This window comes from Sporisorium graminicola, chromosome SGRAM_1, assembly GCF_005498985.1.
Source record: "Sporisorium graminicola strain CBS 10092 chromosome SGRAM_1, whole genome shotgun sequence".
In the NCBI taxonomy this organism is placed as follows: Eukaryota; Fungi; Basidiomycota; class Ustilaginomycetes; order Ustilaginales; family Ustilaginaceae; genus Sporisorium; species Sporisorium graminicola.
In genome coordinates, this window is record NC_043719.1 from 89,268 (window position 1) to 116,173 (window position 26,906).

General features: G+C 57.2%; 11 protein-coding genes across 11 annotated transcripts; 5 read left to right on the forward strand and 6 right to left on the reverse strand.

The window, feature by feature from the left end:
* Positions 1-1,306: 1,306 nt before the first annotated feature.
* EX895_000046 (uncharacterized protein) lies at positions 1,307-2,152 on the forward strand (the record flags this gene model as incomplete). The annotated part of the gene is made up of 4 exons (XM_029880647.1): positions 1,307-1,535; positions 1,628-1,652; positions 1,759-1,914; positions 1,993-2,152. The coding sequence occupies 4 exons, from the start codon at positions 1,307-1,309 to the stop codon at positions 2,150-2,152; spliced, it is 570 nt and encodes a 189-aa protein (XP_029742033.1).
* Positions 2,153-2,358: 206 nt separating this feature from the next.
* EX895_000047 (uncharacterized protein) lies at positions 2,359-3,357 on the reverse strand (the record flags this gene model as incomplete). Its single annotated transcript, XM_029880648.1, has 1 exon — positions 2,359-3,357. One exon carries the CDS (start codon positions 3,355-3,357, stop codon positions 2,359-2,361), a length of 999 nt encoding a protein of 332 aa, XP_029742034.1.
* Positions 3,358-4,819: 1,462 nt separating this feature from the next.
* Positions 4,820-6,847, reverse strand: EX895_000048 (uncharacterized protein; the record flags this gene model as incomplete). Its single annotated transcript, XM_029880649.1, has 1 exon — positions 4,820-6,847. The coding sequence occupies one exon, from the start codon at positions 6,845-6,847 to the stop codon at positions 4,820-4,822; it is 2,028 nt and encodes a 675-aa protein (XP_029742035.1).
* A 1,121-nt stretch (positions 6,848-7,968) lies between these two features.
* EX895_000049 (uncharacterized protein) lies at positions 7,969-9,498 on the forward strand (the record flags this gene model as incomplete). Its single annotated transcript, XM_029880650.1, has 1 exon — positions 7,969-9,498. One exon carries the CDS (start codon positions 7,969-7,971, stop codon positions 9,496-9,498), a length of 1,530 nt encoding a protein of 509 aa, XP_029742036.1.
* Positions 9,499-11,111: 1,613 nt separating this feature from the next.
* EX895_000050 (uncharacterized protein) lies at positions 11,112-14,957 on the forward strand (the record flags this gene model as incomplete). Its single annotated transcript, XM_029880651.1, has 1 exon — positions 11,112-14,957. One exon carries the CDS (start codon positions 11,112-11,114, stop codon positions 14,955-14,957), a length of 3,846 nt encoding a protein of 1,281 aa, XP_029742037.1.
* Positions 14,958-16,420: 1,463 nt separating this feature from the next.
* EX895_000051 (uncharacterized protein) lies at positions 16,421-18,232 on the forward strand (the record flags this gene model as incomplete). The annotated part of the gene is made up of 1 exon (XM_029880652.1): positions 16,421-18,232. One exon carries the CDS (start codon positions 16,421-16,423, stop codon positions 18,230-18,232), a length of 1,812 nt encoding a protein of 603 aa, XP_029742038.1.
* Positions 18,233-18,770: 538 nt separating this feature from the next.
* EX895_000052 (uncharacterized protein) lies at positions 18,771-19,597 on the forward strand (the record flags this gene model as incomplete). The annotated part of the gene is made up of 2 exons (XM_029880653.1): positions 18,771-19,328; positions 19,433-19,597. The coding sequence occupies 2 exons, from the start codon at positions 18,771-18,773 to the stop codon at positions 19,595-19,597; spliced, it is 723 nt and encodes a 240-aa protein (XP_029742039.1).
* Positions 19,598-20,212: 615 nt separating this feature from the next.
* On the reverse strand, positions 20,213-20,872 carry EX895_000053 (uncharacterized protein; the record flags this gene model as incomplete). The annotated part of the gene is made up of 1 exon (XM_029880654.1): positions 20,213-20,872. The coding sequence occupies one exon, from the start codon at positions 20,870-20,872 to the stop codon at positions 20,213-20,215; it is 660 nt and encodes a 219-aa protein (XP_029742040.1).
* A 1,083-nt stretch (positions 20,873-21,955) lies between these two features.
* Positions 21,956-23,620, reverse strand: EX895_000054 (uncharacterized protein; the record flags this gene model as incomplete). Its single annotated transcript, XM_029880655.1, has 1 exon — positions 21,956-23,620. The coding sequence occupies one exon, from the start codon at positions 23,618-23,620 to the stop codon at positions 21,956-21,958; it is 1,665 nt and encodes a 554-aa protein (XP_029742041.1).
* A 1,013-nt stretch (positions 23,621-24,633) lies between these two features.
* On the reverse strand, positions 24,634-25,539 carry EX895_000055 (uncharacterized protein; the record flags this gene model as incomplete). The annotated part of the gene is made up of 1 exon (XM_029880656.1): positions 24,634-25,539. One exon carries the CDS (start codon positions 25,537-25,539, stop codon positions 24,634-24,636), a length of 906 nt encoding a protein of 301 aa, XP_029742042.1.
* Positions 25,540-25,884: 345 nt separating this feature from the next.
* Positions 25,885-26,851, reverse strand: EX895_000056 (uncharacterized protein; the record flags this gene model as incomplete). The annotated part of the gene is made up of 2 exons (XM_029880657.1): positions 25,885-26,321; positions 26,401-26,851. 2 exons carry the CDS (start codon positions 26,849-26,851, stop codon positions 25,885-25,887), a joined length of 888 nt encoding a protein of 295 aa, XP_029742043.1.
* Between the last annotated feature and the right edge of the window lie 55 nt (positions 26,852-26,906).

Below are 26,906 nucleotides of genomic sequence, written 5' to 3' on the forward strand. Positions count from 1 at the left end.
CAGTCACAACAGCAAACCTCGTTCTGTTGAACAGCGTGCAGATCGTGGAATAGAACGCTGCGCAGAGAGCGGGCTGCGCCCCCCACCGACAAATTGCGGCTCCTTCAGCGTCCGGATCAGAATAGAGCGACGAGGAGCATCTTGAGTAGAGTTGACAAACGGCATCTCAGACAATACCAAGTCAGGGCTTTATCGAGCAGTGGGCGCTACTACACAAACGAGAGCTTGATTGAAGACACTTTGAGCATACAGCATCAACATGCGTATGAGCTTATTTCCTCCGTCTTCATGTTGGACCAATCACTGCGCGTCCCCAGTGTGAGAGAGGCACATACACTTCTTGCCCTCCGCAGGGGCGATACCTATCGCTTTGGATTCAGAGCTCAAAGCTCATTACGAGAGGTGACTGCACCGCTGACACGAAAGTGGCTCGTTTCATCGGCCAAGGCCAGATGCGCATGGTCGAATGTTCGTACGGTACGGGGCAGTTTGCGTGCTCGATACTGTAGCTTGAACACGTTGGCTGAACCTAGGAGTTGCCGCTCGCCCTCATCTCAACTCTCTGCATTGGACAGCATCCTGTCTTTGGCCTGCACACACCAAGGGTGATGCGGCCAAGCTCAGCTCTTCCTCGGCAATCTTGTCATGGCCGCAACAAGTTGTGCTGCAGAGTCGGAGGTCGAAACTAGAGTCTGTTGTACTTGGAGCTTATTGCGCAGTGTTTGTAAACTGGAGGAAGTAGCTTTTGGTTACAGTGAGCGCCTCGCATGGTCCATCCTGATCCGCCGAGCTGGATCACTCGAACGCACTGGGCCTTCTATTCATTTCGCAGCTACACCCACATATAGATGCAATACACAGCTCCAGGTAAGCGCGAGATTTCTTGCGCACATTGCACAGTCTCCTCCGCTCCGGTCCCAGGAAGAGCAAGCGCTTCGCTGGCCATGTTGCTCCTTCCGCAGAATGCTGCGGCTCTAGTCGCTTGCCTCTCCTGCCGCAGGCCATCAATCTAACAAAAGCAACACGAAAAATCGATCGGCCCCATCCACGCTGTGCCCAACAGAGTTGCCGCTTGCTCGCTCGCCCGCGAGCGCTCTCTCTTTTTCTCGATTCTCTCGATTTCACGCGGCTCTCCTGGAACGCCATGATTATGCCTCCACTTGTAATATTTGGCCGCATCTTCGAGCCGAACAAACGTGCTGCTGCTGCTTCTGCTGCCCGACATGGCCTCACTGTCACTCGCACCACCACCACCACCACCGCCAACTCTTTGACTCTACAACGCCATACACGCACACTACAGAAAATGGAAGACCCAGTCAGCGAGATCCGTGGCGTCGTCAAGGGCCTCGTCGCCGCCAGAAACGCTTCCGAGCAGAAGTACTGCATGCAAAGGTACTTTGCGCCCGATGCGTCGTTCGACCACGTACTCTGCACCGTCGCCAGCGGACCCAGCTCGAGGGACAAGGGGCTGCTGCCCATCTACCAGTTCCTGCGCGTGATCTCCAAGTCGGACATCGAAGTCTTCCATGTTGGTGAGTACTGTCGGTGGTGGGGACAGGTGTGAAAACTTGGTTTCTGCTTTCTGACGGCGTTCCTGCTCCTTTTTCGTATCTGTGCTTCGCAGCCTTTGATCAGCAGACCAACAAGCTGTGAGTGCTGATTTGAGATGGTGCCTTGTTCTGTGCGACTCTGTGTGATCTGACCCCTGACATTCCTTTATTGTCGCTGCACGTCTCCTCTCGCCGTCAACTGCAGCTTCCTCGAAGCGGTCCAGACACTACGACCCAACTTGCCCGTGGTACGAGACGTCATTGCCAAGGACGCACGCATTGTCGTCGCCCTGCAGCTCCAGCGTGGCGCCGACGGCAAGTTCTACATCAAGAGCCAGCAGGATCTCTACGCACCTCAAGTGTGAGCATCCCCGCACCCTTTCTCATCCTCTTACGTTGACAAGCGCTGACCTCTCACCTCTCTCTCCCTCTTCCTCAGTCTTCCGTTTGGGATCATTCCCGGAGGCGAAACCGTGACGATGCTCGTCAAGAAGATCGCTGCACTCAACTGCATCATCATGCTCGCTATCGTCCAGCTGCTCTTCGGATACTGGAAGCCAGGCAAAGATCCGCTGGGCTCGCATCTCAAACGCACCTAAAAACCGAGCCATCTTTGTCTCTATACCTTGCCCACAGCGATTCACAATACGACTTTCAATTCCTACTTTTCACACAGACGCGGTGCGGGATGCCTTTCGAGGAGCACGTTTTTCATTGGGCAGATGCAGGAGCGCGGCCAGGGTATACGATGATGACAAACGAGAAAACTTTTTGGGACAGGCAGGACGAGCACGAGCGGGATGGCTCACCACTGGATCTTGCGGTCCTTGCCACCGAAGTACTTTTCGATCAGGCTTTCGTAGTAAGGACGCAGGGCGACGGGGTCCGGGGGCGAGTCGGACTTGGAGTACAGATCGTATGGGTTGAAGGCGAGGACGTTTGCGAGCGCGGCGTCGTCCTCGGGCGCGCACAGGTGGCGGTAGGCGCCCTCGCGGTGCCAGGGGTAGAAGCTGTGGTAGCGGATCATATCAAGCGCGGCCTGGGGCAGGGTGGATTCGCGCCGAGCAATCTCGTAGAGGTACTCGTCGTGGCCGAAGCTGAGCATGACGTTCTGCAGGCCGCAGTTGGGCTCGTACATGCCGTACTTGGTGTTGTACCTCGGGTCGTGCGAGTCGGGGTTGCCTTCGAACGTGTGTGGGTAGACGGTTCCCTCGGGGGCGCAGCCGACGACAAACGTGTCGCCGACAACGTCCCACTGGCCATCGGCACCGAAGAAACAGAGAAGCTTGCCGAGGTCGTGGATCAGGCCCGTGAGCTGCATCCAGTCCGGCTTGCCGTCCCTGCGCATGGCCTCGGCCGTCTGCAGCAGGTGCTGGATCTGCGAGAGCGACGTGTCTGGGTCCGACTCGTCAACGAGCGTGTCGAGCTTCTCGATGGCCTCCCACACGCTCATCTCGGCATGGTGATTGTGCAGGAAGCGCTGACGAGCCTCGATGTTGAACGCCACCGTCTGCTTCTCGTGCTGCGTCTTGTAGAACGCCTTGACGTGGTCGAGCGCGTCTTCGTAGCGTCGGAAGTCGGCCTTGTCCTTTTCAGAGTCGAAGCGCGAGCCCTCAGTACGCCAGGCTTGGTCCTCGGCTGTCTCGGGCTGAGGCGCGTCAGGGTGCGTGCCACGGTAGACGTTGACTTCGTCAACCATGTCCGAGATCGTGTCCATCGCCGTGCCCTTGGCAACCACCGAAGGCGCGGCCTTGCCGGTTGGGACAGCTGCCACGAGTACCGGGTCTACTGCGATTGGAGCCATGATGACAAAACGTTTCGTTGGGATGTGCTGAGATGGTGGTTGGCAAAGAGGGTCAAAGATGGAGTGGGATGCGATTGAACAGATCGCCTTTGCGGGGGTCCTATATCTACTTCTTCGTTCTGCTACCCCCCCACCATCTGACCACGCCTCACTTCATGCGCACTTTCGTCTCTGGAACGCACGGCACAGTCCCCCCTCTAAACAGAGCAAAGTTTTGCTGTGGGCCGGTGAATTTCGGTAGCTCGTCGGTGTCAAGGTGGGTTGCATCGGTGCATGTGCGGGGTGCAGACCTTGTTGGACGGGCTCTTCGCAAGGTGTCCATGAGCTAGGTCGCAAACCGCCACCTGTCGAAAGAGGAGTGAACACCGCGCAAGCACCGACGGCTAGAGCGTGTTGACTGACAGGCAACCGCATTTTTTTTCCGCTGGACAACCGAGATGCCGGTGTTACCCTGCCGTTCACAGTCGCAGAGAAAGAACGCCTGAGGCAATGATGAACATACCGGCCCAACACGCCCCGCTCCATCGGCGCTGCAATCCACTTCCATCCTCCGAACGGCAGAATGAGTGGGCATACTTCGTGGGGGGGCGGGTTCGAGGGAAACAAGGCGTACACTCGCGTGATGCCAAGTAGTGCGGAGCGGTTGGGAGATGTTTGAGCCCCGGTCCGCTCCAACGTCATTTGACCGACGTCTAGTTCGCCGTGTCGCGGCCGACGCGGAAGCCAAGCGGGCTTTTTGCCGTGTCGGTCAAAAAAGGTGCTCGCCGTTTCGAGACCGATGCCTCTGCAATTTAACAACACTTTAAAAATGGCCCTAGTTCCGGAGGGATCTGCGAGTATGAACGCTAACCGGCGCTACAAGGAATCACCCATACTTCATGGAATCACCCATACTTCATCTTCCAATCGCACTCAATGTTCATGCTCAGCCCCAACATTGTTTTTCCACAGTCAACCAGAATCGAGCGTGGTGATACTATTGCGTTAGTATTGCGTCGATGTGTTAAGTGGCTCGACCGGCCGTAGTGTTACAATATGCAAGAATGAGAGTGCGAGAGAGTGTGAGACTGCCAGATATACAGAGACGAGAGAATATGCATGCGAGAGTGACAAATGCGAGGAGAAAAGAAATAGCACGCCTGGTGTTAAGGGCAAGGCGCCGTGCCGGGGGGTATATGAGGCAGTTTCGTAGACTGTAGAGTAGTGTGCGCCTAGTGTTAATGGCAAGGCACCGTGCCGCGGGGTATGTTTGGGTAGGTCCGAATCGAACGAGAAGGTGTACCTAGTGTTAATGGCAAGGTACCGTGCCGGGGTATGTATCTATCTAGGGAAAGAGGGGAACAAAGTGTTCGTGCGGGCTCGTGTGAACGAGGCTATTGGTTCGCGTCTAGCCTGGAAAGCGAGCAAATGCAGCTGCAGAAGTGGCGCACGGGTTGCACGGCTCGCAAAGTGTCCAAAGGGCTCAACGACGCAAGCCAATTCGATGCATGAGCTCATCCCAAACGAGCGCCTTCTCGGCAGCCGCACCGCCCGTCATGATGTCGCCGTTCTCCAGAGCGCGGCGAATGAGGTAGGGCAGCGTGAGCTCCAGAGGACCATAAGGGATGTACTTGAGCACCATGTGTGGGCCGACTCCACCCGAGTTGGCGTCAAAGGCAGCCTGGATGCGCGCCGTGAGCACCGAAGCCATGCCGTAGAGCTGTGCGAAAAAGATGCGTCCACGGACCGACTCTTGGAGCTGCAGATCGACCAGCGGAACACGCTGAAGCAGGCGGGTTTGGTCGAGGCCCGGGTTGGCATCCTTGGTGGCCTGCAACAGCGCCGGAGCGGGCTTGGCCATGCCGAGACGCACCATTTCGCGAATCACCTTGAGTGACGACTGGGTGTTGTGGCTGGCAAACACGACGGCGAGCGAGGGTTGCGTTCCTTTCTTTGCGCTGCGAATAAGATCATCGTTGATCTCCTGGACGAGCCGTACGGCACAGCCATCGAAGCAGCGATCGGTGAGGCCCTTGTTGGGCCAGACTGGGCTTCCCCATCCTTCGTAGGCGGGTGCATCGGCACCTTTGCCCGGAACGGGAGGCGCGTCGACAATCTTGTCGGACCAAATTCGGTTTTCAACGTCGACGTAGGCGCCTCGCACGAGCTTGACACCGAGCGTATATCCGTTAAGCTTGGCACGTTCAAAGGAAGCGGCGAGGTGCGACGGCGTTCGGCGAAGGTAAGCCTGGAAAGTGTTGTAGACCAAAGGGCCGGTGATGCTGCCTTGCGGAGCGTCGCTCGAGATGCTGGTGGGTCGATTGTACTCTGCAGCGATGGCTTCGTACATGGCGTCGATGGCGGGTTGATACCAGCTGTACTCGGCGTCGATGGCGAGGCGCACGCTTCCATGTTGCTTTGCACGCTCTGCAACCTCACGTAGGGCTTCCCAGAGTTGCTTGAGGGCTTCGACGTCCTTGGGCGGCAGAGCAGCGATGGGGATGGCGAGTCCTCCGCAAGGGCCCATACCGTTGATGGAGAGCGGCGGAAGCGGCCCGGGAGGCGAGCTGAACCATTCTCTGGGGACGATGGCGGCCGAAGCGCGCTCGAGCACCGACGAGTCGTAGAGCAGACCGGAGAGCTTGATGGCGACAAAGGTGCTGCCAGATCGATCAGGGCGCACGGCTAGCTCAGCAGCCTGCTCGTTGTCGGCTACACCGTGAGAAGAGGGGAGGGCAGCGAGCTTGGCCGAGACGTCGATGCTGTGTAGAAGCTCATCAACAAAAGGACGGTGGACTGCCGACTTGGTTGGTGCTTGGTCGGCTTCAGATCCTTTCGCAGGCTTTCCATCGTGAGAGACCTCGACGGAAAAGTTGAGCATGGCACCGAGGTTGTCGCGCGAAAGCGAAGAGAGCAAAGGCAGGGAGCCTTCGGCGGTGTCGTCGCTGATGAATTGGCGGAAGAACGTGCGACGAATGATGTACTCAGTGATGGTCCAGACGAGAGGCAGGGAGGTGTTGGCGCTCCACTCGATGAGCTGTGGGCCAACCTTGGCAAGCGAGCCGAAGGAGCAGAGCGTGAATACGGCGTAGTTAGTGAGCAGCATGGAGACGGGTTGCGCACGCAGAGGTCGATAAGGACGGTATGTCTCGTCTTCGCGCTGGACATCTTCGCGATGGGCTTGGGCAATGGACTTGGCCTGCGCAGGATTCTGTGCATCGAGATGGAGAGGATCGCTGAAAGCCAGAGTTACCGCCGTCAGCGCGGTGGCACCTAGAGCGGCACGAACAGCGTAGAGGCCATAGCGATTGCCGCTTGCAGTTCGACTTTGAGCCGAGTAGGATCGGGCCAGAAGAGAGGTATGTCTGCTGCTGACAACGACAAGGTTATCGCACCATTTCCGAGCCGACGGTCTGGACGATGCAAGTTTGCTGGACCCACTTGTCAGTGCATCGGAGCGTCGTGCAGATGATCGTGTCAAACAGTGAGCAACACGACAATGTAGCGTCATTCCTTTCGGGATCGGTTGTTGTCGTCGTGGGTCGTTGGCACGGGATGCGAGACGGATGTGGGTGAGTAGCAGCGAAGACGAGAGTACCACGACCAAGAGACCAGAAACCACGCGACCAGGGGAAGGAAAGAGGGGATGAGGGGGAGGACCAAGATGAAAGGGGACAAGACAAATAAGATACGATGCGGGAAGGGAGACAGCGAGAAACAAAAAAGACAGGCAATTTCGGTTGCAGAGCATCCGACCAAGCAGACAGTCAGTCTCGACCGAGGAGCTTCTGCCATGCGTTGGCTTTGTTGGTCAAAAACAGGATGAGATTGCACTCGAGATTCGAGTTCCGCCAAACTTTTCTGGTTCTTCCTTTCGTCTTACGACAATTTAGCCATGGCAAGCGAAAAAGGGTCACATGTTCCACTGCACCCACGCGATAAAGGGGTCCTGGAGGAGAAGGGACAAGAGCAAAAAAAAGTAAGGATATGTGGAGACTGCATGAGTCGAACACGCGACCTTTCGCAAATTAGACACTCTAAGAATGCTAAGCGAACGCTCTACCAACTGAGCTAAACCCCCAAGTTGATATTCTGGCAGATAATTGTATATATATAGCATGCAAGCAAGTCCTATTCGGAATGTCTCGCAGGATAACACGTGCATCGTTGCTTTGATCAAGGCGTGATGACAAGCCCGGCCTGTTCTGCATGCGCAAGATCTGTGACCGCGAGCTTGACACAACATCACAAGTCGATAGAGAATCCGTCTGCTTGCCACTCGAACCAATGCTGAAGGCGAGCGTTTACTGTCGATGTCAGGGGTGTGCGTTCTGAGACTGTTCGAGCGCGGCGGCAGCTTCTGCTTGCAAATGTTAGGGTCTAGATGGACGGCGTTGATTGCGTGTGCGGAGCCCGAGAGGAAAAAGACACCACACACCGCACGCCATCACAATATGTCACTGCGCCGGGTTTTGCAAACGCTCGTTCGCCTTGCAGCGTTCGCGTCGATTACTGGCCGTGCATCATCCGCGCGATAGTGCCTTTGTCCATCCTCACCACCATCCTCACCTCCTTCTTCACTGTCCCTATCCGCGTCACAGTCGGCAGGCCAGCGTCTTTCTTCTATCCAAGATGCAGACGACCTTGTCATCCTTATGGCTCGGCGCTTCGGTCGATGCAGCCACACACGACGACGGCAGCTGCCACATTCACCATGATCCCGTCGCCGTCTACCTCTCCATCTTCTTGTGTGTCGGTATCGTCGTCTCGTACCTCCCACAGATCTTCCGCATCATCCTGAAAAAGTCGTCACAGGGCTTCTCGCCCTGGTTCCTCCTGCTCGGCGCGACCTCAAGCGCTTCCAGCTTCCTCAATGTAGTTGCACTCCAGTGGGGCATCGTCAGTTGCTGCCCTTCCTTGCCAGCCTTGGAGTGTACCGAATCGCTGCTGGGCATCGTGCAAGTTGGTTTACAGTGGATCATGTTTGCCACTGTGTTTGTGCTGTTTCTCATTTACTACCCTGTAGACCAGAGGTACGAACGCGCCATCGCACTGCCGCCTGAGCGTGATCACACCGATCGTCGCCTTCGTGCCCAGGCCCGCAAAGCAGCCCGTAGAGCCGCCGCCGAAAGACAGGCTGCAGCTAGTGCATCCAGCAACCAAGAAAGATTGGCAGCGCCCGTTCGCACCTCACGAAACCTTGTGAGCGCTTCGGCCGACGATGCTTCTTCCGCCGGCTCGGAAAACTCGGATCTCGATTCGGTCGACAGCCACATTGCGCAGAACTACACCACTCAAACTCCCAAGGCCGGCGATGACACTTCTTCGGACGAGGCTCACGATCAGGAGCGCGAGGATGATTTCGATCCCGAGGCTCTGTCGCACCCGGATCATTCGGCCATCTCCATCTCCAGGAGAGATGCCAGCAGCAGCGCCTTTTCACGTCTCGCTCCTACCTTTTGGCCCATGTGGAAGGCTCCTAACGGCGAAACTGCTCAAGCTCCGGGTCGTGGAAGTCAACGAGCCGATAGTCGTGGTGTCCTCTCCAATGCTCCTCGCGGCATGCAGAGAATCGAACGACAGAGGCGCGCCAAGCTCGGCAAGAGATTGCTCCGCACCCGCAAGCGTCGCACTGAAGAGTGGAGTCTGGCGCTCTCGCTCGCCTGGGTGGTGCTAATCCACTTCATCTTCATCAGCACCATCACGTTCTTGCTCGTCAGCTCTCTCCCGAGCAAGTCCTTTCCTCCTCCAGAAGAGGTCTCGGCCCTCTCGAGCTGGTCGCAAGCGGTGGGCAGCGTGTCGACTCTCACTCTTAACAGGCCTTCTTCGCGCCTGCTCGTGTCCCGCTGGGCCGCCTTCCTTGGCAGCTCGGCAACGATCCTTGCTGCCGGCCAGTACCTCCCACAGATTGTGTACACCGCGCGCTCCAAGCTGGTCGGTAGCTTGAGCATCCCCATGATGTGCCTGCAGGTGCCCGGAAGCGCTGTGTTTGTCTACTCGCTCGCCCTGCAGCCAGGGACCGACTGGTCGTCGCTTGCCGCTTACGTGCTCACGGGCGTATTGCAGCTTGTCTTGCTCGTGCTCTGCGTAGCTTGGCGCATCCGTCAGCGACGCGCAGGCATCGACGACTTTGGTCGTCCGCTTGCTCCCGTCTCTCCATAAGATGTACACAAGAGTCACTCACGGTCATCGTACCGGACCGTACGGAATCCGATTCGCGCACATAGTTACCCACGCCTTCATCTGCATATGAAGCCCTGTGTTTGCCTCAAATTTTGGCTGTCACGGCGCCTGAGCGCCTTTAGTGTCACAGCGTGCGTTGGAATGCATCTGCGATAGACAAGCTGCAAACCCACTCGAAAGGGCCCTGTTGGTCGATGAGTTGGAGCGGACCTGTCTCTTGCCTCGCCATCTGCACCATCTGGCAGAACCCTCGTCTTTTGCCACAACTGGCACATCCCCTCCTTTGGTCTTCCTACCAGCTCACGCGCAACATTCGACATGAGAAAGCTCGTTCTCTATCTTCTTGCCACGCTCGCTTTGAGCATCGTCGTTCAAGCACATCCCACGCCACATGGGTACAAGGAAGAAAATCAGCAGCATCAAGAGCGTGAGTTGAAGGCCTACGTAGTTACAGAACAATGATAGCCGCATCTCGAGCACGTCACTGACTCTCAGAGCATCTCTCACTCTGCATGATGCCATCGACCAGGTCGAATGCTGCCCGTGCGAGAGGCGCCGCTCGTCGAGAAATCTGTCAGCAAGTACAGAGCCGTCACTAAATGGGAGAACAAGAAGAACATCGCTCTGGGCGTGGCGGGCGCCTTGGTCGCCCTCGTTACGCTTGGAGTAGCAGGTATGCGTGTTACCGAGGATCGTGCATGCCAAGCCGTGGCGAAGCAGCAGCGAGTGATGCAAGCAGCGTGGGACGAGGTGCACCCAGATGGCTTCGTTGCGGTTGGAGACGGCATGCGACCCGCCGACTTTGACTGCAACGCCCAAGAGAGAAAGTTCAAGCCTCTTAAGTCGTATGGGAACGCTGCCGATTGGTATTAAACGAAGGCCAAGCCTTGGTCGTGCTATCGTGTTCGACGGCAAGCCAAGCTCACCAGCCTCGCTTTGCAAACGATTCCAGAGTCTCGACCAGCAGCCTCGTCGCACAGTCTTGTCCTCGCTATTCTCTCTCCACATCGTGAACGCAGCTGGCTCGCCACTCTGGTCCGATACCACCATCATTCACTAGTACAACAACGTCTTTGCTGTCACCACGTCGCAGAGTGACATCTGAGTCAAGAGTGATTGAGGATCGCCGATAAGAATGACTTTGGGGTTTTGTCTCGCAAAAGCCAAATAACCGTCGAAAGCCGAGCGGAGCAATAAGGCAGACTGGCGGGGCAAAAAGTGGACCCCTCTGGCTGTTCTCTGTGTTTTTCTGGTGTCCACGAGAACCTGCGTCCACCACCACCGCGCAGCCAGGCAGGCAGGCACGCATGAACGGCAAAGAGCGGTAAAGACGCTTTGAGTCAAGCTCTCCCGTCGTCAACCTTGTTCCTCCACTGCCGGATCCACTCTTTTCCGATTTCCAACCTCAACCACACCGGAAAGCGCCGACCAAGTACCGATCGATTCCGACCGTTGCTGTCACTGGTGAGAGCAGTCTCCACCGCTCAGATTGGCGGGGACAGCGCCATTCGAGGAAAGGCCTCCGAGAACGCGCTGATTGCGGCTTCCGGACCGCTGCTGTGGCCGGTCAGACGCGGCTAGTCCACGCAGCGATGATGCATGATCGGGCGCCATCTTCACATGCCATTGACGCTGCTCAACACCATCACCACCCTCCGTCCGCACATTACCAATCCACCTCGGCCAACGGCACGCGCAGCAATGGCGCATACTCGCCCGTTCGAGACAGCCAAACGATGAGCGACACCACGGGCGCCTCGGTGCCATCCATGGCTCAATCGCCTGCCTCTCGCTCCGTCATACAGGATGGCGATGGTGGATCGGCCAAGAAGGACTTTCAACGCTCCTTCAAGGCATGCGATGGGTGCCGCACCAAGAAGGTCAAGTGCGAGCTGGGCGACTTGGCCGCGCCATCTGAGCCTCCATGTGCACGCTGCAAGCGCGAGATGCGCCCATGCGTCTTCACCATGTCGACGCGCGGACGTGGGCCCAAAGCGCGCTCGTCTCGATCGCAAGCGTTTGGTGCGCATCATCTCGCCAAGAATCCACGTACATCATCAGCGCAGGAGATGGACGAGCTCGACGAACACAGCACCGCCTCATCTGCCATCGATGCGCTTGCCGGCGCAGCGCTCGCTTCTCTGCCTGCTACCAATCCACGGCTCCATTCGGCTCGTCACGATGTACCCGTCTCTGCTCTCGACCCTTCGGATGCACCAAGCATCGGCATGATCTACGGTCTCAATCGTCACGATGGCGCGCGTGTGCCAAATAAGCGCAGGAGACTCTCGAGCGATGTGAGATCCTCGGGACGCTCCGACGCCGTGGACGAGCCAACGGACGATCCAATTGCAGAGGAAGATCTGGGCGATTCGGCCGAGTCTGCGAGCCCAACAGCGGCAGCAGCAACGGCCAGTAACGAGCCTCTTGGTCTGATTTCTAGGCTCGATTCTCTACAGCAGTATGCAGAGGTTGGCTTGCAACACAGCAAGGACGCCCTCAGAGTATTAGCAGGCGTTGCAGTGGATTCAAGACAGCCGACCGACGAAGCCGACGGGGAAAGAGGCGCTCACGACCAACAGCAGAACGGTGGCGCATCAGCAGCCCAGGAGCAAGGCGGCTCCACCGGCCAGCACAATCTGTCCTCATTTGCAGAAGCTCGTTCGTCCGAACAGATAGCGTCATCTTCCGCAGCTGCTTCCGCCTCCCAAACAGCATCCGGCCTTCGCACAAGCTCAAATTCAGCGCAGCGATCAGCAGCGGCGCTTCTCTACCGCCCAGTCACTCCACCACCGCTCAAGCACAACTACGGCTGGAGCAAGTTCGAGCCAGTGCGGCTCAAACTCGTCAAAAGGAGCGAGGCCAGATACTTTCTCAACTTCTTCGTTCGGCAGATGCACTCGTTTGCACCGCACTGCGCACCCCATCTCCTTGACAAATCGCCCGAGGCGCTGTCCGAGCTAGTCTGCCGCGAGCCTATCTTGCTCGGTGCTATGCTGTCGGTAGCCTCGCGCTATGATGTCGCCAACCATAATGCGCACGTTACCGCTGTGGACACGTTTCATCGCAAGATTTCAAAATGGACGCAGGAAAAGATCAGTCGTTCGTTCTTCCTGCCTGCCTCGCACACCATCGGCACCATCGAAGCGCTGCTGATCCTAAGCGAATGGGCGACGCTCGACTTGCACGATCGACGCTCCTCGCCCGACGCCAGCTCCGACTCGGAGGATTCGGAAGATGGCATGCAAAATCAAGATTTATCCGACTCGGACGCTGATGACGCCGACGAGGCTTCTGCTACGAGTCCAGCCACTGTGGCAGCGACGGGCGACGATCTCAGATCCGAGCACGAAGGCCAGATTCCACGACCGGGACGGTCGAAACGAACGGGCGCACGACCCTCGCAAAAACCTCGCCAAGCGGACATGCGCGAATCGGAAAAGTTTGACGACACCGCGTGGATGCTGACGGGAACGGCGCTGCGACTTGCAGAACGACTCGATTTGCACAACGACGCCACGTACAGTGGCATCTCGAGTCGCAATGCAGCTTCACGACGCAACGCAGAGCGTCGAATGCGTGTGTGGATGTCCAGCGTTCACGCCGACTGCCATCTCTCCGTCCGTTTGGGTCGCCGCATCTCGAGTCCAGGCCTAGCAGCGCCATTCATGAATCTCGTTCGAGATCGCACACATCCCTTCCTCCTAAACGCCGATATCAGCAACAGTGGTGAGGTTGGTTTCCCATCGGGCTCCAATCGTGCCTGGATCGCTTTCCGTGCCCATGCCGAACTGCTGCAGATCGTCTTTCGCACCTGCGAGAATCTGTATCGATCCAAGGCCGTCACCGAGCGGCTGTTGGAAGATGAAGACTTTGTGCCGGCTCTCAAGTCGATCCGAGATGATCTGGACAATTGGGCCAACTGGACGCAACCCCGCATGGAGCCGACGCGCGACATGACGTCGCTTCGCGTACGTGTGGAGTACCACTATGCTCGCCTGTACGCCAACGGCATTGCACTCGACTCGGTCAAGCGCAGTCTGAGGACGTTGCGCACGCACAGGCAGTATCGTGCATCGGAAGCGGCAGAGATTGGATCCAAGGGAAGGCTAGGAAAAGCAGGCGCGAGTGCCGCCGCTTCGGCAGCTGCTTCGTACACGGTCAGCTTCTCGACGCATCCTGCCTATCCATTTGTGCGTGAGGCGCTCGCAGCAGCGCAGAGTCTCATCCGCATCTTGACGGTCGAGCTGGAGACCATGATGTGCGCGCCAGCCAGGTGGTTCCTGTTGCTTGTCATGGCCGCCGTGTTTTGCGTCAAGGCGACCGCGGTCTCGGATGTCATTTTGCCGCTCAAGAGATGCGCGCAATCGCTGCAGCAGGTTATTACGGCACTAGAGCGTGCAGCCCCCGACGGCGTACATCTGGCGAACCGCTACTCGATGTACCTGCGCCAATTGGCTAAGCAGTTGGTCTTGACGGATGCCAAAACCAGAGGAGCGTCCAACAGCACCGGTCAAGCTCGAACCAAGTCGCACACACGAAGCACGTCACAAATGGCGCAGTCAGAGGCTGCAGGCGGCGCGGCGGTTGCGAACCAGGCGGAACGCTCTTCCGCCGAAAAACCCGGTGACACGACCGACAGACAAGCTGCTCAAGCCTCGGCAGGGTCTCAGCCTCAAACTTCGGCCTCGTACGAGACGCCTACAACTCCAGCTGGGTCGCTTTTTGACCAAGGGTCGAATGCGAGCGGGCTCACACCTGGCACACGCGGGCAGACTGTTCAAATGCCTGCTCCCGAGGGGTCCCTTCAATCTCGTGCAGTGATGGGTGCACCCGCGTCGGCAGATGTTTCCGGATACGCACGTCTTCCCGAAAACACGCGCCAGCTCCACAGATCGGGCGGCAACGACGTGTGGAACAACACCACGGGTGCTGGATGGACGCCAGCGGCGCAACCGGCTGCACAGAGCATGGCGGGCAGCGGCACAGGATCTTGGTGGAGTACGGCGGATATCTTGGCTGGAGAAGTAGATCCTCAGTTGTTCCTGAATTGGCTCGACGATCAGACATCAACGCTGGCGCCTCCCACGTCGCACCATCCCCTATCCTCCTGGGCCAGCGGGGTTCAGTCGGCGACATCGACGACGGGTGCGCAGCCGCACGTGCAGCGACCACACGCGGGCTCATTCGGCAGCATGATGGCCCCTTCACCTCGCGCGGTCATCCGGTCGCCAGCGTCGGTCGCGAGCCCAGCGGCTGGCTCTTCTTTCTCATCAAAGCCGCCGCATATGGCAGAAGGCGCTTATCGGAGTATGACGCAATCACAGCAGATGGCGGGCGCCGATGGATCGCAAGCGGAAGATTTGTTGACGAAGATGTGGCTGGACGATGCACTGACCGACCTGGCTGCGGCGGGACTCGATATGCCGTTTCTATAGATACCATTTTGGAGTTATGGCGAGGGAATCTGTCATCTCGACTATGGATCCGAGCGTGTGAGAAGAATGACTCCAGACTACGGAGATACAACAGAGTGGCTCATATTGCCGTTACACGCCAATCGAGCTTCTGTCGAGTACGGCGGACTGAGCTAAAAGCAGAAGGACAGGCAGCACCGAGCGTGGCCGTGGAGAGGAACCTGCTCGCTGAGCACGTGATGTCGATGAAGCGATTCGCAAGTCGACTGGTCGCCGCAGCAATCGACGCAGGTACGCACAACTCCGGCCGTTCGTCGAAGCAGTCCAGCTCGCCCGAAAGCCGTATCCCGAGAGCGCTTGAAGAAAGCTTGAAGAAAGCGCGAGGTACATGCACCGCTCAGCTTGGATTACAAGCTTCGACAGCTCGCACCGTAGATCGATGGTGGCGTTACGCTCCTTTGCTTGATTGGACCTGAACTTGGAAAAGACCATTTGAGGATAGTAGGCGTGGGCGGTAACAAAAAAAAATAAAATAGAAAGCCGAGCTTGGCTTTTGAGTCGAATGGGCAGGTGCCTCGAACGCACAATCCCATGCTACTGTCAAAAAGCGCTGTTGGTAGCCAACTTCCACCATCCGAAGCGTCGGTCAGCAACCCTGACAAAAATGCATTCGGCAAAACAGAACTCCTCTCCACGCCACGCCGCCCGGTGAGTTGCTCGGGTGATTCAATCATCGAAACCTCGGGGCGCGGACACAAGTCTCTGGCCTCCGGTTCTCGCAGATACTACTATTGTAGCAATGGTGAACACCCTTTAAGATCGACGACACCGACACCGATGACTCTTCCTTACGCATGCAACGGATCAGCGTGTGCGGATGCCAAGGAAGAAGAGAGCATGTGCGGGCTTCTTGAAGGCCAAAGGCAATGAGCCAGATTCATGCAGCACTAGTTTTGGATTTCCGCCAAAAAATCGCTCATGGTCATGGAAGCTGACATGGACGTCGCAGTGACTCCCCTTCGGGTAGCAAGCAGACTCTCACCATACTCCGTGGCTGGCGTCGGTAATTTGTTTGCGCAGAGACAGCAAGACTTGCCCATCACAGTGAGCCCGGCCATTGCTGTGCAAGCATTGGCTGCTCGCTCGCTCTATCCAAGTCTGCTGCGCTGAAGACCACCATTCTTTCATCAATCATTGTCACGCCCAATGACCATTCACTAGAAATCTTCTCCCTGCGTCTGCGCCAAACTTCGCGTGAATGGTGCTTGGATCTCCGTCGACTTTACTGCCAATCGACATTATCTTCATAGACCTCTGCACCTTCCAAACTTAGCATCGCCTGGAGCAAACCTTTCCGGCGCTGGAGGGTCTTTAGGCAAACTATACAAATATCTTGCGCTGAGTCTGTCTGCCGACTGCTTGCTTCGTCTCGACCACTTCACTTCGCCGTTCTTTGCAACCCTTGCGAGAGCCACACGACCAGCATGTCGTCCAACCTCAGCAAACAGGAGACGCCAGCTGCGGCCCAAGCAGTCGCTGAAGCAGATCAGCACACTCTGCGCAAAACCTCATATCGACTCTACACCACACCTTTCAGCAAGATCTTGCAACACCGATATACGGGTTCGGGCACAAAGCAAGACCCCTACCTGGTCGAATGGCTTCCTCAAGACCCAGAGAATCCGCTGACGTGGTCGCCGTTCTACAAGTGGCTACAGACTGTGCAGGTGGCCCTTGCCACGCTCTCCGTGGCGCTTGCTTCTAGTGCCTATTCAGGAGCTGTCGATTCGATCGCCGCCCAATTCCATCCTCCTAAGGAGGTCATCATCATTCTCGGAGTCTCGTTGTTCGTTCTCGGTTTCGCATTCGGCCCGCTGGTTTGGGCACCGTTCTCCGAAGTCGTCGGCAGACGCAACCTGTTCCTCTTCACTTCGGCCGCCTTCACCCTCTGGCAGGCCGTGTCGGTGGCCTCGCCAAACATGGCTTCGCTGCTCGTTTTTCGATTCCTTGCTGGATTCTTTGGTTCTAGTCCATTGGTCAACACTGGCGGTACACTTGCCGACATGTTTGCGGCCAAACAACGTGGATTGGCCATGGCCATCTTTGCCAGCGCGCCCTTCCTCGGTCCTGCACTTGGCCCCATCACTGGTGGCTTTCTGGGCGAGACGCAGGGCTGGAAGTGGGTGATTGGCTTCCTGGCGATTTTCTCGGGCGTCATGACCCTGCTTGGCTTGCTGACCATGCCAGAGACGTACGCGCCCGTGCTGCTCCGATGGCGTGCCGAGAAGCTTGCCAAGGTGACGGGCGAGTCGTACATCTGCAAGCTCGACAAGGGTCGCGATCTTCGGCTCAAGACGCAGTTCAAGGTGGCGCTGCTGCGTCCCTGGTTGCTTCTCATCTACGAGCCCATTGTGCTATTGCTCTCGATCTACATCGCCATCATCTATGGAATCCTCTACTCGCTGTTCGGCGCCTTCCCCATCGTCTTCCAGAAGCTGCGAGGATGGAGCCCTGGCATTGGCGGTCTGGCTTTCCTCGGCGTGTTGGTCGGCATGCTCGGCGCTCTTGCTTGGATCATCTTCTACGAGAACCCGAGATACGGACGCGCCCACGAAAAGCACGGTGGCTTTGCCCCGCCCGAGGAACGTCTCATGCCTGCTATGATTGGATCCGTCGCAATCGTCATCGGCCTCGCCATGTTTGCTGCCACTGACGGTCGCGGCGTTCACTGGGTCGTCCCCATCATCGCCGGTGCGCCCTTCGGTCTCGGCATGGTCTTGATCTTCCTTTCGATCTTGGGCTACCTCACCGACTCGTACCTGCTCTACGCAGCTTCCGTCCTGGCGTCCAACAGCGTCATCCGTTCCCTGTTTGGATTCGCCTTCCCGCTCTTCACGCCAAATATGTACCAAATCGGAGGCAAGAACGGCATCCACTGGGGTCCGGCAATCGGAGGCCTGTTGGGGTTGATTTGCTTGCCGTTCCCGTTCATCTTCTACAAGTACGGCGCGTCGATTCGCGCTAAATGCAAGTACGCATCCGAAGCAACACGACTGATGCAACAGATGATGGCGTCTACCCAGAAGCAAGCCCCGGAGCCTGCGAGCGTCGACGACGACCTCGAAAAGGGACACGCTCAAGCCGAAGCGAAGCGCATCGACGGTCACGGGGGCGAGCACAAGCCAGCCGAGATGGCAAGGACCAGCATCGACCTCGCTGCTTCTACGCAGGCGCACACGCCTCACCACGGTTCGTTCTCGGCATCTTCTGACTCGTCTAATGCCGCTGGCCGTTAGGCGTTTCCCCAATAGTTTAAATCCTTGGCACTCAGCGATGAGTCGACCAGTTGCGAGTCTGTATCCGCCTTTCGACTTTCCTTTGCATAGACAATCACCTCGTTCCCACCTCGCACGCAACGCATTGTTCATAGCTGTTCAAAAATAGTAAAGCTGCATCCTGTAGCTGCGATCTACCTCAACACTTATGCTTGTATAATTCATAATTCTCTCTGCACTGCGACCTTTTTGCACATACAGTAATGCAGTCCGATGACTGAGGCTGACTATCTGATACGTGTCTGCCTGTAGAGTTTCAAGATGGAGTGGCCAACCTAGACTCTGGAGGCTGCCGTTGAGCGGTTCTGAGTTGAGTGCTTATATAAGTCATGTTCTGCTTTCATCATCCAGACCCTTTTTGATTATGAGCCAAAGTGGAGCAAGCCGGCGAATTCCGAGTGCCGAGCGAAGCTTTCAATTTGAACGTATCCCTCACCCAGACCTTCTCAACATCAATTCTTCACCATTCAGCCATCGTTCAACACAACACTGGCACGCCATGACGATCCGAATTGCAACGAACGCATTGCTCCGTACGCTGACCAGCAGCACCCCGCCTGCACCTGCCGCACGACTCGCCCGGCCCGCCGCCTTTGCCGCCTCGTTCTCCACCACTGGCTCCCGCCTCGGCATCTCCTCTAAACCGGACGTCCCCAACCCGACGCACACCGACCAAGGCGCGACCGGCCCGTCCCAGGCCACCAACAACGCATCCGGGCCTTCCGGCACCGCGCCGGACTCCGCGCTGTCCGACCCCTACCCGCTGCCGTTTTCGCCCGACATTGTCGACCTGAACAACGCCAACTCCGGTCCCGAATCCGGGCCCGAGTCCAAGTGGGCGGGGCTGAACCTCGCGTCGGATCGCCAGGCGCTCGATGGTGTGGATGCGCCGATGCGGGTGCCCGGAAGAGAGGGCGAAGAGAGAGACACCAAGATCGCCCGCCTCGTGTACCAGTGCCGCAAACGCGGGACACTCGAAACTGATCTGCTGCTGAGCACGTTTGCGAAAAAGGAGCTCAAGAGCCTGCCCGATGCAGAGCTCGATGAGTTTGATCGTGTAAGTTCTCCCCACACTTCTTTTTAAAGGTAGTCAGTTGCTGAGTGTTCGGTGGGAAGCACAGGAGAATTGACATTGAGTACGATTGTTTGGACAACTTGCAGCTGCTCGACGAACCGGACTGGGACATCTTCTACTGGTGCACCCAGCGCAAACCCATCCCCGAACGCTGGCACGCCTCGTTCCACACCCAGGGCAAACTCGGCCATCGCCTCATCACTCACACCAAGAACGAGGAAAAGGCCGTTCGATGGATGCCCGAACTGTGATACACCCACCTAGTCGTCTGTACCGTTGCACAACCGAGCAACCGAAAAGATTTTCCTTTTCTTGTTGCCGAACAGGACAGCGTCAGGCTGTGTAGAAAGGTGAGCTTGTACACTGTTGCTTTGAGCTCAGTCTGTCTTCACTGATTCCAGGACATTGAGCCGAGTCTTTTCGAAGAGAATTACACCCTGTCAAACAGACGGGGAAAACATCTGGCATTGGGATGCAGAGCAGGACTGGAAAAGTTGCCGGATGAACAAGATACAGTGGGCATAGAGCGTACAGAAGCTGATCTAGCAAGGGGGGCGCCAGTGCCAAAAGCAATGTTGCGGCGTGAGCATGTTCGCCAACCTAGATTGCGTGTTCTACGCTATCGGCCATGGCGATGGAGTGACTTCTTGTTGGGGGCAGTGAGACGCAACAAGCGCAACTCTCCTCTTTGCGGGTGACGCTGTAGAACCGCCTTAGAGTGGGGTATATGTAGGTTGATCTGATCCTGTCGACGAGCCGAATCGAAAAGGATCAACTGGTTCAACAGGTGGTAGTCTTTTGTATTGTCGCCGCGTGTGATGCGATCCACAGCGGACATATTTTTTTTTGCATTGGGCAGCAGTTGCTTAGTCGGAGCGCTCCACGCTCTGGTGCATCCTCCTGAGCGCACCCAGCGTGACCATCTTGTGGCCTTTGCCCGCAGCCAAATCCTGACGCAGCTGGCCGAGCGTTGCGTTGGCATCGGAGCCACCGGCCCTAGCCGCGTTCGACTCGGCAGTCGCAGCGTCCACTGCGTCGGCAGCGGCGTTCTTGAGCGGAGCCTGGAGCAACGGGTAGATCTTGATCTTCTCGACGTCCCAGACTGCACCCTGGACGTATTCGTCCTGCATGACGCGCGCGCGCACGTCCTCGAGGCTCTCGCCGAGCACGACGAGCACGCTGCCTCCCATGTGTGGACCGGGACCCAGCTCCTCGTCGATCTCGTGGAAGTCCTTGCGCAGCAGTGCACCGCCGAGCTCGATGCGGCCGACACGCTTGCCGTTCTGCGCCTGCTCCAGGTGTCGCTCGCGCACCTCGAAGCGGCGTGCGTTGGCGCCAGCGTCGGAAAAGTCCTCGGCGACAACGAGGTATCGGTTTAGTCGGGGCGCCGAGGGGCGGTCGGCCCACGGTCCTGCATTGGTCTCGGCGGGGCCAGCTGCGGCGGCCAGACCCAGTGTGGATGCGGAAGTGAACGTGCGGCGACCAGTAAGGCGCAATGCAGAAGAAGTGGCTCTGAACAGCGACATAATTGCGTCGTAGATATCGGATCTTCCGAAGGATCGATGGAAATGGTAGGGAGTGAAAAGGTGCTGGACCCAAAACAAGGAGAGGGAGAGCTGGAAAGAGCGATGAGGAAGATGCCGTCTTCTTATACAATGGCCACGTCGAGTGAAAGTTCGTAAAGGCAGAACCACAGGGACACAGCGTGAAAAGAGGGGTCGACGCCACGATCCCACACGAACTTATCACACCATCTCCAACATTGAGCATTTTTTCCATCGCTGTCTTTCTCGGTGTTCGGTTCGGCTCGAAAAGTGAGAAGAAAAAATAACGAAAAATCGGGGGGAGCCGAAAAACGAGGCAGGAAGCTGACTGAGCGGCACCAAAGCTCCACGGAGCGGCAGCTTTTTTCATCCCGTCCGTTTCCAGCGGAATCTCTCCCGTTTTGCAAGTGTGGGGCAGGCACAAACGAAGCGCAAGAAGAGAGAAAAACGTCCTAGCCGAGATTTTTCTTTTTCTTTTTGCCCCGCTGTGTGACTGATGGCAGATAATGCCCCGATTGGCTGTGATAAGAGCCAAGCCACGTTCTCGTGGAAGCTGGTGTCTATCCCCGAACTGTCAAAGGAGAAACTCAAATCACGACATGTCTGGTTCTGGACTTGAGTATTAAGCACGCGGAGAGTCGTTTTCGCCTTCCGCTCCTCTCCGAAGCTAGATTGCATCACGGTTCCCGCGCTTGTGTATCATTGTGCCTCGCGTTGCAAGGAGATGGCCGATGATGCCTCAGTCCCGCACAGCTGAGCTGCACAGAGCCTGCCAAATTGCAATTCTCCGCGACGGTACATCGCCGCCAAAAGTTCTTGTCTATGCGAATAAGTAAATTTTTCTCGGTTCTAGCGATTGTGAGCAGCGCGGCAATCTATGCGCTTGATGCTGGGTTCCACGGACATGCCCGTGCTCTTTGGCATTCGGCCTCAAAGAAAGTGCTCTACTCTTTCATCATCAAAGGAAGCCTGAGCATTGTCAAAGTGTCTGCTGCGTACACGAGATATAGCATGTAACATGGGATAGAGCAAGACACCGGCTGCAAGGAAAGCCTGAGGATTGCCTTAGATTCTAGCCGAAGGCAGAGAGAGATCCACATCGAGCGGGTTCTTGCCGCTCTTGACCTCGGACAGCTTGGGCATGGCTCCGATGCGGATCAGCTCGCTGCACTGCACCATCAACGGGTCCACACCCATCGTAGCCACCGCGACCACCTCGTCGCCCTTTGCATAGTAAGCCGCAAACTTGAGCTCTTCCGGCTTGCCATCAACGTAGACGCTGTCAAACTGGGGTCCACCGCTGCCACAGTAGCGCAGCTGCGAGCCGAGCGCCGACCAGAAGATCGCCACCTTGTCGTAGTCGGTCTCGGTACCTGCGAGCGACTTGGCGACAGCACGGCCGTGGTTCGAGGCGACGTTCCAGTGCTCGATTCTGCTGTGGTCCGAAGCACGCGTGGGGGCAGCCGCAATGTCACCAATCGCAAAGATGTCCTGGTAGCCCTGCACGCGCAGCTTCGAGTCGACGGCGATGCCTCCGTCCTTTTCAAGCTTGAAGCCCGAGTCTTTGAGGAAGCCCGTCGCGGGAGCAACACCAACGCCGAGAATGACCACGTCAGCCGGCAGCGATTCTTCCTGACCCTGACTATTCTTGATCACCACCGCCTTGGGTCCGGACGATTTTTCGCCCTCGATGCGCTCGACGCCCGCCTGCATGTGGAACTTGAGTCCGTTCTTGATCTGTGCCTGCATCAAGCCCTCGCCGACTTCTTGGCCGAGCACACGCTCGAAGGGCACCTTCTCCATACCCACCACCGACACATTGGCGCGCTTAGTGAGAGCGATGGCCGCCTCCATGCCGATGAAGCTGGAGCCGATAACAACAACGTTCTTGCTCTTCTTGGACTCGTCGCCGTCCTCATTGCCCACGGCCTCGTTGATCGCCTTAGTGTCGCTGATCTGGCGGAGCACGAGGACGTTCTTGAAATCAGAACCGGGGATGGGGATGCGCTTGGGAGTACCACCGGTAGCAAGGACCAGCTTCTCGTACTCGAGCGTCGATCCGTTCTCGAGCGTCACGCTCTTGGCGTCGGCGTCGACCTTGGTCACCGTGGTGTTTTGCAGCTCGACACCGAGCACGTTGTTGAGATGAGACTTGCTACGCCATGTCACCTTATCGGCATCGGCGATAAGCGCCTTGCTGAGCTTGGTACGGTCGATGATGGCCTGTTCGTTCGAAACAATGGTGATACTGCCCTGGTAGCCGCTTTTGCGCAACTCTTCGACGCAGTTGATGGCACCAGCACCACCACCGACAATGACGACGCCCTTGCCCTTGGCAACGCTCTGTACACCGCCTTTGCAGCTGGGGGCCACGCCGGGCTTGCCTTTGAGCTTCTCCGGGTCGGCAGTCACGAAAAGGTCATCGCCCTCAACCTCGAGCTTGAGGCTGAGCAGGCTATCGAGAGCAGGCGCGTCCTCGATCTCGCCGTTCTTGGCGTGGAAGCAGGCGCCATGCCAGGGGCAGATGATGCGGCCATCGCCGGTGAGCACACCATTGGCGAGAGGAGCACCATAGTGGGTGCACTTGGACGAGGTAGCGTGGAGCTGACCTTTGACGTTGGTGACGAGCACCTTGACGGCATCGTCGCCCTCACCGGCAAAGGTGAACTCCTTCATCTTGCCCTGCGCGACATCCTTGGCACTGCCGACGCGAATACGTTGTTCAGACATCTTGACGATCGACGAGGAGAAGTGGGCTTGAGGAAGCGTGTAAGTGGTGAGGATGGAAGCACACGGTGAAAGTCGCGGTGTGGGCAAGCTAGAGAGGGTGGTAGGGCGAGCTGCACGGATCAACAACCGAGGAAGTTGTTGTCGGAGAAGAAGCATAAACGCGGTGTAGACGGTTAAGAGAGGGCGAGGACGATCGGGGCGGTATCGTCGACGGTGGGAGGGGAAGACATTCGATGAATGGTATCTTGGAGAGAAAGAAGAAGAAGCAGGCAAGTGATGCTCAACAACGAGGCCGGGTGGTCGAAGCGTCTGGCTGTAGTAGTCAGCACCAGTCGACTCATTAAACGGATCTTGTAATCTTGTGCTGTTGCGTCGATCGCGAGGCTCAACGGTTTGGCCTTCATTCGCTCTGCCCACCCTCCTCTCCACTCACCCGCGAGCCCATGGCCGCTCAACGAACCTTTCCAACTAGCTCGGAAGGCCCGACACTGTACTTACGTTTTGCCTCACATCCTACCCAGCGCAGGAAGAGAGGGCAATCGGCAACAACCCTGTCGATAGTCTCGGTTGAGTTTGATGTTTTTCCTCCACATCACAGAACCAGCAGCACAGACAAACGTGCTTTCGACGCATGCCCTCGAGAGAGCCCTTCGTCATCGAGATGCAGAGGCTGCAGCTGCTGCACCCTGAAGCAGCAACGCAGATCTCGAGTGTCAGACTGCGTTGATTTGTAATTTCTCTGACCAATCCAAAGCGGTGCATTGGTTTCCAGAGCTGCACTGCTTGATCTAACAGATTTCAAATCTCGATCTGACATTCACCGACCATCGCCCAGGAGCACGGCCTTCCGGAGGACTCGATGCTCACATAGATGCCGAGCCATCAAATTCGAGAGGTAGGGTGAGACGATAAAGTGAGGCAGTGGCTGCAAATAGGTATAGTGAACAGAGCGATGCTAACAAGAACAACTCTGTCCGCTCCGGGGTATCATAAGTTGGTTTGGGTAAGGCAAGCTAGAAACCATCGTCGCCTTTGAGGACGCGCATCCAGAAACCGTCCTTCTTCTTTTTCTGCGTTTGTGCAGCTGCTGTAGTAGCTGAGCCGACGCCCATGGCGACCGAGGACCCGGGAGGCTGGTTCAGCTTGGCCGCATCCTCCGTAGCATCGAGGTCGTCCCCCTCTGTGCGGATGTGAGGAACGGGGTCTCCACCAGCTTGGTTGCCGACCGCCACCGTCTTTCCAGTCTCATCTACCAGCGTAAAGGGGACGGTGGTGTCGGTCTCGATGACAAGCAGTCCATCTGCGAGGGAGGCTTTGGGGCCACCGGTGATTCGAATGGTGCGGTCTCGGTCGATGTACCAGCCTGCAGAGCTGACGACACTACCTTGCAGCAGCTTTTTCAAGGCCGACTTGGATGCCTGTGCAGCCTTGTCCTTGAGCTGCTGATCCACTGGCTTTGTTTTGCCATTTGCACCCTTCGCACCGGCCAAGGCACCGCCGCCGATACCCACAACCTGCCCGATCTTGGCCACCGTTTGACCTTTGGATGCATACTTGAGCAGGCGCTTCACTGTGGGAGTGTGTGTTGCAACAGCAGTCGAAACTCTGGCCGCGACAGCCGAAACGGCTGCAACGGTTCCTCCCGCTGCTGCGCTGACTCCTGCAAAGTAGATGGCCCCTGCACCGAGCGACAGCGCCCCGACGGTGATAGCAGCGATGGGAGCATACGTTTGAAACTTGTCGTATCCATTGTCGCCGCGATCTATACGAGCCTGGATGGTGAACCACACTCGACCCGTGTGCATTGTTGCGCGACCACCGTTGGGTGGCACCGAGTTGGCATAGTGGAGCGGCGAGACCTGCTTCAGGCAGATATTGAGCGGCACCTGCGTGTCGTTGATGATGGTGACTTTCGGCATGGCTCGTCAATTGTCATCGAAGAGATGGTGGCGAAGGGGTGAGGCGCAAACCCCACAGAACCATGACGGTGAATGTCATGGTTGGGATACCTCGTCAGGGGTGCATCAGTGACGTGCGCATCATCGTGTGGAGGCAAATCCAAAAATAAACCTCTCGGCAAACAAAGGGCACTCCCGACGATTTTTACTGAATCGGCTGTCGACGTGATCCATCAATGCACAGCTCAGTGAGGCTCAAGTCAAAAAGTCCAGACGACTCAAGCAGCAAACAAGCGGCAGGGCGAAGGGCTCTTCTATCAGTTTTGCAGATACCATGTTGTAGTCTTTAGGAGGTAGACAGACACCTCAGCCAAGAACGTTGGGGTCCGACTTTTTCTTCTTCTTGCTGCCCTTCTGAAAGGCCCTCCAATCAGCGACACGATGATCGCGCGTTTGCTCCCAAGCAGCATCGTGCTCCACTTTGCGCTTCCGCTCCTCAACCGCTTGCTCTTTCTTCCTCTGCACCTCCCCCTCTGCTTGGTGCTGGACGCGGATCGCCTTCCTTCGGCGCAGCTCGTCGTCGACCATGAGCTCCTTGGTCGCGCTGCGCACGCGGTCGTCCCAGCTGGGGCTGAGATTCGCAAGACGCGCGTCATCGTAAGGCGTAGCAAAGGGCAGGTTCAGTTCCTTGAGCACCATCAGTCGGGCATCCATCACGGTCTCGTCCAGCGCTTTACGCTTTTCTTCGTCGAGAAGATGCGACGACGCTTTTTTGAGCAGGTCGAATGCTTCCACGGCTCTTTCTGTGTAAAGAATAGATAGGCGGGGCTGGGTCAGCATGAATTCCGTCTTCTCAGCCTAAACGCGTTTGGCGCCACTTACCATGCTTCACTTTGTCCGGATGGATGAGCAGCGACTTTTTGCGATAGATCTTGTTGATCTCCTTGTCGTCTGCCTCTAGTGGCACTTCGAGCACGTCGTAAGGATTCAAACGGAATGCGCTGAGGATACGATCGATTTCGAGCTGTTGTAGCAAAGATGTGCGTTCGAGTGCGAACGCTCTCTTGTCGTCTGCTGTGTTGTTGAAAGTAATCGATGCACTCTGTTGCAAGCCGTTGCCGGCATTTCCGGAGCTCTCGAGTAGAGCTGAGGTTGCTGCACCACGATCGGCGGTACTTTCAGCTGAAGTAGAGCCGGCCTTGTGCTCTTTGGGTGGTAGTGGTGATAGCACTGGCGGTGCTGTCCGTGGAGGGGCTGGTGCTGGCGGCCTCGGAGGCGGCCCAGGTGGCGGTCCTGGCGGTGGACCGGGCGGTGGAGGTGCTCGCCCGGTCATGGCTACGTACTCTGCTTTCGAGACGGTACACGAGAGCCGATGGAGCACCTTCCAA